This window comes from Maylandia zebra, linkage group LG12, assembly GCF_041146795.1.
Source record: "Maylandia zebra isolate NMK-2024a linkage group LG12, Mzebra_GT3a, whole genome shotgun sequence".
Lineage (NCBI taxonomy): Eukaryota > Metazoa > Chordata > Actinopteri > Cichliformes > Cichlidae > Maylandia > Maylandia zebra.
In genome coordinates this window covers 29,002,404-29,015,405 of record NC_135178.1, presented here as the reverse complement: position 1 = coordinate 29,015,405, position 13,002 = coordinate 29,002,404, and the positions used below count along the sequence as shown (strand labels likewise).

The following is a 13,002-nucleotide window of genomic DNA, read 5'->3' as shown; positions in this document are numbered from 1 at the left end:
TTAATATAGCCAGAAGAGTAGATAGAATCATGAGTTTTAGTTATTTGTAAATTCAGTTTCTTGCAATTTGACTTTAAGAAGATTTGATAACGGGTTTCAGAAAGCTTTGGATTGCATACTGAGTTTAGATTACATCATTAGCCACAACTATATTCATAATAAGTAATGTCTTTTCTGTTTTGTGGGTTACAACACCTCCATTTACCATCTTTGGTAGATCTCCCAAACACTAATCCACACACTTTGTTATCAACAGGGTCAGGCTGTTAATATCATCCCCGTGGCTGGGCCTTGTTTGTATCTTATGATGTGAGGACTAGTTCAGTGAAACAATATTATAGATATGTTATGATTATTGTTGTGTTACATACAGTCTATATAAAAATCGTCTTGTTCTGATGGCTTTTAGTTGTTGTTGTTTTTTTTTTTGTCAAACTGGAGCCATGAAATGACTAATGAGGAAAAGTCTTTCACATTTAACGACAAACTTGAAACGTTCCCACACGTTTTTCAGGGAGAATGGGGGCCCTAATTTTGCTTTAATCAACAATCGATTGTCATCGATACATAAATGTTGTATGAAAATGAGCTTTAACTGATGAAAGTGAGAGGAGTGCCCTTCCCATCCACCCATCCTTTTTATGTCTGTGAGATGGGGCGCCCCCCACCCCCCTTGGTTCATGCACACTAGTTTCAGGGCCTTCAAAAGGGGGCCCCTTAAGCTTTGATCCTCTATATGGGTGCAGAAAAACATCTTTTTGCCCTACGCTGTGCCCAGGATACCAAAGTTTTTGCCGCCGCAGTATGCTAATGCAGCCAAGCTAATCGCTCTCCCCAATTTAGGAGATTTATTTACCGTACTGGCGCCCAGTGGAACCCCTTCAACCCCCTCATTTCTGTGGCCTCCTTATCTACCCTCTGGATGTCCCATGGAGTAAAGGTGTCCACTGTGAATGCAACTGCCTTGCCACCACCTCACCCTTATGCTTTCTTGAACAAAAAGAGAAGAACATGAAAACAGTCCCGTGGGTGGGCCCCTTAATGCTGTCCCTCTTATTCTCAACCTAATGTAATTTTCCAGTAGATGTCATGAAACACAGAAGCTCCAAGGTAGGCTCCAGACAGATAAATGTGTCGGCTGGGAAGGGGGCTGGGGGTCTAGAGGGACACGCTGTTTGGATTATATTATTCCTACCAAGATCTTACAGATCATCAGATCTTTCAGACAATCTTAACCCGGGTTTTGATACGAATTTAGTGATTCAGATTCCATTATCAATATCACTTGGACTTGACTTTGATTCCTCATCAAGTCTCGTTGGCTCCATTTTGAGAGTCGCCACCATTTCTAAGCAGCAATAAAGAAATTATATTCATGTAAATGAATTGCTTGCTGTGGGTCAAATGTTTGTGCATGTTTGTTGAGGTATTTCCTCTCTTTGTTGTGAGAGAGAGATATATAGAGATATATATATATATATTTTTTTTTAATTTATTTATTTTTTAGTCATTACTCAAAGTTATTATTAAATATATTACGCAGAACACCTTTTTAAAAAGTAATGGAGTACATTAAAAGTCATTTGTTATGCTACTCGTTACATTCCTTTCAAGCATGAAGGCATGAAGATTAGGAACTTTGTTAATGAGGGGACACGTCTGTATTCATCAAAAACAAAGTGTAAGTATTAAACTGTAGAGTGTTCACCTCAGGCTACACTGTGACCCACGCCTGGGTCAAAGTGTGGAACCCGTGCAGTGCTGATCAGTCCCAGATTCTCCTCAGGTGAACTCTTGCCCAGTTTGTTGAGAGAGACTCAGAGAGGGAGAGAGAGGAGATGTTTTTGTTTTTCTTTCTTTTCTTTTTTTTTTTTTAAAGTAGTTCGGTGCCTCAATAGAAAATCTTTGATAAACTAAACAAGAGCTTGTTTTTCAAGCTTCGTTTGTAGAAAATGAACATAAGATTTTAGGCAGGAAACGCAGGCTACAAAAAGCATCTGTAAGAGCTGTGTCACAGTGACTCTTGCAAATGTTATGGATGCTTGAAAAGCATTCAGCACTGCAGAACTATCATGCTTTTGTGTTTCCATCTCTTGGGAGATGGTGTTTTTATGGGGGGGGGTTAAACTTGAGAACATACCTTGTTAATCATAGCGTGTCTATGAGGTAATCTGTATGAATCACTGAGTCACATCTTCCTCAACACAGTTATTAGAGTGTAGACCACTCAGCTACAACATTAAAACCACTGACAGGTGAAGTGACTAAGAGTACTCATTTTGTTGCCATGCAGTGTTCTGCTGGACATTCATTCGGGTTTTATGTGACACATGCCACCCACCTCATGGCAGCACCACTTCCACACAGCGGCTGCTTCCTTGAGTGAATACATCCTGCCAACAAGCAAAACTGTTCAGGACCGTGCAGCCTGCGGCGTATACCCAGCTTTCAGTGCAAACATCCACCACTGTGGAGTTCTCGTGTTCACAACCTTAACGGTTTAGTGTATGTGGTGTAGATTTGCTTTAATCTAACAAAAGTCCTTAGGAGCCCATTGAATAGTTAGCTACCAATTTATCATCCACAGAAGTTCACAGTAACATTTTAATGCAATAATTATACAAGAAAGTTGACCACAGAACTTTGATATTACTTTGATACTGTGTGTAACCTGTTGTTCTAGAGTTTCTGTCAGTACACTACACAAATAAATTGTGGTTATTGTTTGAGATACAAAGATCAGGGCCTTTGCAATGGCTATGGGAATGGTGCACATTGTATACTTTGTGTTTGTTTGCATATGTGAACCACAGCAGCGGGTACTTACTGCCACATCCAGATGGTGCTGGAAACAAACAGGGCTACGCTGTAGGACCCCTCAATAGGACCGTCTAGACTGGTCCCTGACCAGACAGATACAGCCTCCCATCAACTTAGCGTTTGTCAGATTTATGGTAATGGTCCTGCAACAGTCTTCCTGTCAGTGACATCAAGATTTACAGCACTGACACCCACCCCCCACTCCCTGCCACACACATACACATACACATATATGCCATCCTCATTTTGAACACTCCCTTTATCCCACACACTCCTACAAATGCTCCCTCCCTGCCCCAGCCTCTTTTCTCACTGCATCCTTCTTTTCTTAGTCCCTGCTCATTGCTACTGGAAAACTGATAGCCACCAGCAGGCCTCATCTATACAGCTTGGAGTTGTGGAAGTTCTTGTGTGTGCATGTCATTGATGTTAGTAAGAATGCTGAGACATGAAGTCCTCACGTCTCCTTCTCTAACTGGATCAGGAACCCCAGTGGATAAAAAAGACCCTCTCGGGGTGGCAAACCACCCAAGCCCCCCTCTGTCTCCTCAACAAAAGGGTGTGTCAGGGTTTCCTGTTAATCCTCTGTGATGAAGCTTGAGTGTTTTCGGGGTGTTGAAGCAGGGAGAAGTGGTGGTGTAGAGAAGCCCGGGGGGGTGTATGGGTAAGTTAAATTGGTGTGGTTTGGCGGTGACTCAGAGATACTGAGCTGTGGAGATTTTAGAGGGTAAGGAGCAGAGGGGACGAAGGGATACATTATTGGTGGTGGAGTGCAACTGGAGGACAGACAGAGAGCCCCATGTATGCGGATTAGCGTCTCCCCCTCTTTCATGTCGGTGTTTTTGGGTGGTAACCTGATCCCTGGGCTCTAGCACTAGTGAGCCCAGTGGGAAAGGCTTCCTGACAGATATCCCGTCCATTCTCAGCCCAAGTGTTTTTCCAAGGCTGCTCCTCTGCCTTTGATCTGGCCTTCTCCTCATCCAGGCAGGGTCACAAGCTACCATGTCAGGCCAGATAGGAGAAGGCTAACATTGGAGCTGCTTACTGAAAAGGGGAAGTGAAGTGGGGGGGGAAGCAAGTAGATGCTTCAGTTTGTTTTTCGAAGTTGAGATTTATAGTCTAGACATATCTTGGTTGTTTTAAAACTGGATTCAAGGTTCCAAAGAGTCTGTCACGTTAACTTGTTTAGCCAAATTAATGAAGGGATTTCGCTTCTGTTCGATAGTGGCAGGCAGCACCAATTTGTTTTTCTCTTTCTGTGTTTGCTGCCATGAACGTGATTCTCAGAATTGGTGGAAATTTGATACATGAAGGTTTTTAGAGCCATTTCTTGTTACTTAAGTTACATTAAATGAGTTGGAGCAAAGCTTTGCCCTTTCCTTTGCAGTGTAAAAGATGTGGTATGTTCCAGCAAAAAGCTGGGGGGCGCTCTAACTTCACTCTTTCTGTGTGTGTGTGTGTGTGTGTGTGTGTGTGTGTGTGTGTGTTTTCTAGCTTGTCTCCTTGTCCAGACATCTTAGCGTCAGGGCAATAGTGTTTGAGCTCTGAAACGAGGGCCAGACAGACAGAAGTGGGATGAATGCATTGGGTAGCGGGGGTGATAGGGGAGAGAGACGGAGAAAGTGAGAAAAAGAGTGGTTGTTGCTTTCGAATAAAGGGATGATGTGCCTGCAAAACGGTGACAAGCAAATCAGCCTTTAAAACAAGACCTCCCCGTAAACACAGAGACAAGCAGGCATAATGGGTTGTGGGTTGTTTTGTCGACTTAAGTAAGACACGGTCTACTTCACCAGACGGGATGTTGAGCTGGCGCAGACAGGGTCATCTTCTTATTGCTGTATGTCTGTCATTTCAGTTCAGCAGCCTTCTGCGATATTTTGTTTTAAGCTGTTGAAGTCAACAGTAGACATATTCAGCATGCCCTGCATCAAAAACATTCCACACAACTGGATGTGTATTGTCGAGGCACATGGAACGGGAGCGATGCGTATCCCCCAAATGTTCCAGTGTACTCTTTCAGTGTGTGTGTGTGTATGTGTGTGTGTGTGTTTGTTCAGGGATCTATTTCTGATGCGGGATAATGAATGGCACCTGTTTAGTGTCCTTAACTGGCCATCATTTTTGAAGTGCAGTAAATCTTGTATTTCATCACCTGTAGCTACAGTTGAAAGCATATCAGAGTTCTCACTGCCAAATCCACATGGCATTTGTTTTTACTTGTAATTAAGGTATAAGAAAACAGTCGTTCGTGCTTGTGCTCATAGGCATAATACTGGTAGCATCTTGTCTGCACCAGTGGAAGAAAATCCACTGCTATGAGAGGCATGTGTGGTTAGAAAAATGCCAGTAACACTTAAGCATGCCCAATTAATGGTCAGAAATATATGCTATGTTACGAAGCAAAATAAAGGGTGGAGCATGGTTTGGTGTGTGGTGGTGCAGACCTGGGCCTGAAGCAATCTGTGATTTTGGAGTAACAACAGTCTGCAGTAACCTAGCATGGGAAGAGTCCATTGAGTAGCCTTGTGTGTCTAGCACGTCTATCTCGCCCCTTAACGAGAATGGCATGCAGTGCGCCCCACACCCCCCCTACCCTCACTGTACTGAACCACACTGTGTCCCACTGTTCACCCCCCATCCAGCTTCAAAGTGGCAAATAACAACAACTGAAGGGGGGAGAAGATGAATGAGGATGAATGAATGCAGCCATCCACCCACCACCACTCCCATTTTGCCTGCACACCCTCTCCACCTCCCTGCTTCGCTCTACACTACCTTCATACCTCACAGCCTGCCTCTCCTCTCCACTGCAGGCCTGTGTTATGACTGTAGTTGGTGTGTTATTACACACATAGCTGTTAGCACTGCTCCTCCATGGGGACACCCATATAAAGGACTGTCATTTCCAAAGGTCAGGAGTGAGCCCTGCACACAAGTGTTGTCCCGACACTTAGTCTGGAGGAAAGAAAAAAGAAAAAAAAAACTGCTTGCCCGTACTCTTTGTCTGTCTGTCTGCAGTGGGCATGACTACTGAGGCCAGTGTCTTGGGTGTCCTTTCTGTTTGTTTTTTTTCCCTCCTCCTCCTCTCTTCTATCCTGTCCCTTCTGTTGTACCGGAAGTCAGTATGTGCAGCTTATGTGTTTGCAGCCAAGGGGGAGGCTGCAGTTACTTCTTGGTATGTCTGTGTGTTCTGGAATACCAAAGGCTAAATGTGATACAGCAGTTTTTAAGCGGGCATTATTATACTCATTAGCACCATGACTGTGATGATTGCAAATAGTTCCGACTTACTCACTGATGAGTAATCTACCTTTCAACATGGTGTTTTACATGCTTAATGGGCAGGACAGGGGCTAAAAAGGGCACTTATGCATCAGCTTGACAGATTTTCTTCATGTATAATTTGCTGCTTTTTCAGACACTTTTTTTTTTTTTTTTTTTTTTTTTGCAAAATGTATAATGTGGTGAGGGCAGTTGACTCAGTCATCTTGCACTTACTCCCTATAAATCAATCTTATTTCTTATTTTATCACCTTATTTCCAAAGGTTTACAGAATTTTCGTTCTTTTGTCTCCCCAAACTGTTTTTATTATTTTTTTTTTTTTTTCCAAAAACACTAAACACTGGATAAACATTTACAGTTACTCAGTTGCTGAAGTTGAAGTTTCATCTCTTACTGTATTTCTGCAGAATAATATTGTATCTGAACTTTTCTGGAAAAACATTTGTCAGTTTTAGTTAAGTTTGGGTAATGTTAGCCAACCATCCTGATAAAAAAATATTAAGACTTAAAGATCGTAAGGATCCAGAAAGATTGGTAACCATTACTGGGTAGTATTTATTAGAGGTGGGAATCACCATACATCCCACAATACGATATTATCACAATACTTAACGCACGATACGATATTATTGCAATTTTTAAAAAAATATTTTGCGATATTCAGATTCTGTACATAAAGGTAAACTTTATCAATATTCATTTTATCTAATATCAAAGTCTCGCACTCAGTCTTTCTCTCATTTCAGTCAGTTTTATTGTTGACAAACTGAACGGTTTGTATTACAGTCTAGTCCAACTTAACTGAATGCAACCATCTGGTACAATTATAGCTATTCTGAACTATGCAATTGATGAAAACTATGCAGCCCATTCAGCAACTGAAGAATTTGAAAGTAAATTAAAACAAAATATAATTTTACATTAAATAAAAAAGTTTTAAACTTAATTAAAATAAAACATGTCTTAAATTAAAATAAGTAAACTGTCATGTTTATTACTGCCCAAAAAAAAGTTAAACACATTTGGACAGTGAAGGAATGTCAGGATTCTTGCTCAGAAAAAGGAGCTGATCAACATGCTCTGAAGTCAGAGTTTTGTTACAAAAACTTTTTTTGTAACAAAATATCGATTTCTGCTGTCCCTGTATCGATACATTATTAGCAAACAAAATATCACGATACTACACAGTATCGATTTTTTTTCCCCCCCCACCCCTAGTATTTATGTAGCTGTCATGAGTATTTCTGTAGCAGAATTAGTTGACGCTGCACACCTGTTGAGATGTTTTAGAAATATGCAGAAACCGTACTTGTTATGTTACCGTTTCCAAAGATCCGGTTGAACAGAATAGGTATGAAATCAGCGTTTCCAAGCTGGCATATTTGATTTCTATGTTCTCTGTGTCTCCTTTGACAACACAAAAGTTAAATTTAATAACTTCAACAAGATCAAAGCTTGTCCATACAAACTGAAAGCTTGTTGGGAGCCTCAATTTGGAACATGCTGTCGTGCCACTGCCTATTTTCCGGTCCTGTGGTGTCTCGACAGTAGCAAGAGAGTACGAGAGTGAAACGTGAACTAGTCTTCTGTGGGTATAGCGGCTTCCCTCTATCCCACATTTATTACCTCTAAAAATACAAAGTCATTTTCTAAAAAGAGCCTGGCTCTTTTTCCATCCAACCACGTCAGGTGAATTTACACCATGATAGTTTATGTGTCACTGACAAAAATGTTTTCATTTATTAGTTGTTTTTCCTTTTTTTTCCTTTTTTTTTTCTTTTAAGTCTATCTGAATCCTTTAGTCAGTGGGACCCTTTGCCTTGATCTTTTTCAGTCCCTAAATCCATGTATATATCATGTGTTAACCATATGCAAATGAACAAACTTGAGGTCAGGAGGGTCTGTGGAGACATTGTTGGAGTTCTCGCTATACCATGTGGTGTGGCTTTGAGCATTATGTGAAGTAAAACATTGGGAGGAAAAAGAACTGCAGCACTTTTCATACATCATTGTCCTTTTAAACTCTTGATATGGGAACCCCCCCATTATTTAGATGAGGCTAAATGCTAATAAGCTCAGTGTCTACTTGAGCTATGCTCTGCTGCCAGGAGGCCTAATTTTGTCACCCATTAAAAGTCTTGGCATCTTTTTAAAATTGGAGGCCTGGGGAGCGTGGTGTTTCTTTTTCCATTTTTTCCTGTCATGCATCTTTCTCTTGAGGAGAAAATGCAGCCTGGCTACATCTTCTGTGATATGATTCTCATTTACATAAAGCCTAGCTAATCAACTTTCACAACAACAGTGAGGTAATGTCTAGGCAGGTCTTTCAGGAAAGCACAACTAGAACATGTCCAATTCTATAAGAGGCAACTAATCAATAGAGTCTATATAAAATGCTTGTCATTCCCAGAGTCTTTTGGCAGGATTGACAAGTGGCCTCATAGGTTTTATTTTTCATGAGTTTCCGTAGATGTTTTCCTATATCAAAGTACAGGTTACTGTATGGGTCAAATACAACTAAAAACTCAATTTCAGCTGTGTGTATAAATAGCTTGGAGATTTATGGAAATACTCATCATTGGACAATCTCTGTGATTGTGCTCTTGGTCTCAGTGACACATTGAGTATGTGGTTGACGGGGAGGGGCATGTCTCGAAGTAGGCAAAGGCCTACCGATATATTTATTTTTCTCCTGTGAGCCTTTTGAGCAAGCTCTCCTCGTCAATCTTGACCTGTCAAAGAGGGCCAGAGGTGGGAGCTGCCATCTCTCTCTCACAGGGGCCACTGTGTACATGGGGACCCCAGGGTCAGGGCCTGGATGCTCCTTTAGTAACTGTTGTGAAATCACAACTCTCTGGTGGGAGTAGTCCTCTCATTCTGCTCCCGCAATGGGGCAGCACCCTGATTCAATGCCTTTTTAAAAACAATGTTTACTCCTGGTTTAGCAATTATTTCATAGGGCTCGGAACACTCAAGTTATTCAACTCAATATCTATTTGTACCTGGTTGAGTTCTTCCATCTTCACTTACCTCAACCCTTCTTTTTAAACATCAGCTGTCAGTCCTCTTGGCTGACAGCTGGGGTAGTTTTCACCTTGTACAGAAACCTGTACATGTGGCTTCAGAGAAGAGAAGAAAATAACCCAATCAAACCAAGTTTGTACATGTGCTCTTCCATCTGACACGCGTGTGTTTCTGATCTTACAGTTTTTCTGGAAAAGGAGAATGTTTCCTGTTTGAGCAGACTGGTGGGTTCACCAAGGAGTCGGGGGGGCTCGGGTTGCTCAGCCGACGTCTGGTTCTGCTGAAGCAGATTCCCCACATCTCCATCAAACGGCAGTCCTGTTTTGGCATGACTCTGAAAACTGACCCCGGTAGTCATTGATGTCTTGGGCTCTGTAGATGAACTGAGGCTGAAGCACTTTGTTTTGTTCTCCTCCAATTTAAAAGTGGCAATGGATGCATCTTGTAAAATTGCTCTTTTATTGGATGTTCATTTGATTCTTTTAACTTGAGATAAAAAGTATTTTACAACGACTTAAAGCCAGAGTATACAAACATACAGACCTACTTGAAAACTGATGATGAATATTTGTTTATCCTCTCATTAGTTTAACTGCTTCTGCCCACCGAGGTATTCTTTTTCTGATGGCACACCTGGACAGCGTGCACACAGATGTGCAGCAGTTCATGTAGACTTGCGCATGTTTTTACTTCTTGTTAAAGTCTCTGAGCGCAGCAACAGTGTGTTGAGGAGGGTCGTCCTTTGACATGAGCAGTAGGAAATCTTGTGTTGATGTTCTTGTACTTGAAATGTGATATCGTAGATGGGTAGGAGACTGTGTGTGTGTGTGCGTGCGTGCGTGCGTGCGTGCGTGCGTGCGTGTGTCTGTCCTGCCATGTCCAGACTGGTTCCTGTCTTGCTAATAAAAGAGATCTCTTTTTAGTTTTGGATACTGATCTCCCCACACAAGTTTAAAGTTCTCATTCACGGTTCACACTGCATTTGCCCCTTAATGTCTCACAGCAGGCCCTCAGTCCCAGGCCGTGATTCATGGAGTGACAGGTCTGCCTCTGGCTGCCATAAGGGCCCAATCAGACAAGGTTTACATGCAGACAAAAACGTGTTGGACCAGCACTTGGATGCATGCATCTAACCCCCTGATTGAATATAGTTTGTCAATGACATTTTCTCTATGTGGCATGATTAAATTAGATCGTTCGTACATGTAGAAATCATGGTAGTATCATTCTTTGTCATGGTGCATTCTTTTTTTTTATTAAGCTTTCTGCTCAATCATTTGTATACTTTTTGCTCCTTGTACATCAGCTGCACGTGTATCCTATACTCAGCCTGTTTTTTCACGAGGAGTGAATTTTTGTTTTGCCGTATGAAGACAGAAATGCCTGTGAGAGTTGTCATGCAGAGTTATGGAGGCAAGAATTTATCCTAAGAATTGTTTTGATTGCAAATGCAGAATTATAGCGGTCCTCCCTCCAATTCCCTATCTCCCCCCCCCCGTCGCGTAGAATTGTCTTCCAATGCATTCATTGCTTTGTATGCTTTGTTTTAGTGTTTTCGGGCACTGTGCTGTAAAGGACCCCCACCGCCGAGACCAGAGTATGATGTGGTGTGCATTGGCCTGACAGGTGCTGGAAAGACCAGCTTGCTCTCACGCCTCTGTAGTGAGAGCACCGATGGCATAGTTCCTACAACAGGTATGTGGTTATAAGACATGGATCAGTGGAAAAGAAGGCATAAAAAATTAGGTACAACAGCAGAGGGTGCATGCTTATCTCCCTTCGCTCACATGTGTTCTTGCAATCTTTCTCCTTTTTAGTCCTTTGTGATTCGAATCTGAAGGACATCATGTTCTTGAAACAGATAGATAGTACTATCCAGGTATTAGTTTTCCAATAGAGGAAGGACTTTTTCCAGTCCCAGTGTTTGTGCCAGAATAGATGTCAGGATGTCACCTGCCAATACTTGTTTTTTTTTTTCTTCTTCAATCAAGTGGCAGGCTGGTGTTATGTCCAGAATAGAAGGAGTTTTCAGGGTTTGCACATCATTCTTGTGGTAGTCAGCACTCTGCTTTCCATATATGCAATCCCTCAAGAACCCTGACATTCCTGTCTCCTTCGCGGGCTTTGACAGCAGCAGTGTTGAGCTGTTGCAGAAGTCCCACTTTAGATTTACTCTTTTTCCAGGAGAAGCTAAATATAACGTAATTCCCAAATGTGCTGCCTGTAACAGTTAGTTTGCATTTTTCTGTGTCAGGGGGTGTGTTAGGTGAGTGAATAGCTCTCTGCGCCTGCTGATGAGTAAGCCTTAATAGATAAATTAGAAAATTAGTGTTCATCTCTGAAAGCAGATTTAGCTGTCAGCACTGTCCATCTGCCAAATGTACAGAGGGAAGAACAGGAAGGCCAATAAAGGGGGAACTCTCCTGCTAATATTCTTACTTCCTGCTTTATAATTGTGCACTGTTGTAATGTACATAGTGATTAATTTAGATGCTTGTAAAATCATAATCTGCTTTCAAATCTCTCCTCCTATTTGTAAATGTTGTCAGGAAATGAATTCCCACCAAGACAAGTTAGCATAATTTGAGCAACATTAAATTTGCCCTTTAGTGGGTTTCTCCACTATTTCCCGTACGCAGCCGCATAAACAAACCACATAATACACGATAGTACTTAGTTGTATCCTCCGCTAACCCCAACATAGAACAAAACACTTTTCTGTTTAGCTCTTCTTGTTTTTCTGTTTTTCTAAAACTGGACCACACAAAGTGTTTTTCTTTCATGTTTATAACACAAATATGTTGTCAGTCCTGTGTGTGTTCACCAGCTGGTTTGGAAAAGGTACACCAAATATCCCGGGGAAACCTAATGATAAAATTGATTTCTTTTTCTTTCCTTTTTTTTCTTTCTTTCTTTAAAGAAAAAAAAATCCACTTTCTCACTATTGAAAAGTAAATGGAGCCAGCATTCCTAAAAGCTGACTCTCATCACTCCTAGCATGTGCTGGACACACACACACTGACACGGAGGGAAGTACAATTTTTTTTTTTTAGGTGATTGCAATGATGGATTTTCATTGTTTTCTTTCCTCTCAGGTTTCAGCATCAAAGCAGTACCGTTTCCAAATGCCATCTTGAATGTAAAAGAACTTGGAGGTAAGAAGTAAATGCAGGAATTCAAGTTTGTAACGTCTGTATTAGATGAAACGGAGTGACCCAGCAATGAAATGCTGTGGGCCATCGTAGACATTAACAGGTTAACTGGCCCCTGTAACAGTAACTGCATCATGTGATTATTGGGATTTTCTGTTTTCTTTGTATTACTGTAGGGTCTTTACCTTACAATATAAAGTAGGCAACGGTTATTGTGCCATAATGAATGTTTTCTTTTTTGAAATCCGTACTTTATGATCTGTTTACCCACCAAACTATGACCAGCTTCTTTTTCCAATGACATCATTGGAATATTTTGTTCCTCGATTACAAAACACTCATATGTTGCACAGGTATACAAAAGTCCATATGTGACCTGTTAGATATATACTTTAATGGTTTGTCTGTCTTTAATCTGTATTCACCCCATCTCTTCAATTGAAATTTACACAAGCGGGCACAAACATCAAGAATGGGGAAAAATGTTTCTTTTTGTGTCCTGTAGCATGACATCTTTCAGACACAGGCGTGTGTGTGTATAGACGTCAGATGTGTTAGTGTGTTTGTTTTTTGGTGTGTTTTAAATTTCCAATGCTGAACAACGTGCACCGTATTATTCCTGGAAATGTACAACCCTCGAGGAAGCTATTAAGTTGAGATGAGGAAACCTGAGGTGGAGGATGGGATAAATAAACAGAGCTAATGCAATCGAAGTCCTTAAAG

At 41.3% G+C, this 13,002-nt stretch overlaps 1 protein-coding gene across 4 annotated transcripts in view; it reads left to right on the top strand.

The window, feature by feature from the left end:
* LOC101486382 (ADP-ribosylation factor-like protein 15) overlaps positions 1-13,002 on the top strand; it is a 102,302-nt gene that overhangs the window by 28,953 nt on the left and 60,347 nt on the right. For all 4 annotated transcript variants that reach the window (XM_004546979.3, XM_076891015.1, XM_076891014.1 and 1 more), the window contains 2 exons: positions 10,678-10,822; positions 12,223-12,282. In XM_004546979.3, the coding sequence (XP_004547036.1) occupies positions 10,678-10,822; positions 12,223-12,282 (205 nt within the window). The remainder of the gene's footprint in view (positions 1-10,677; positions 10,823-12,222; positions 12,283-13,002) is intronic.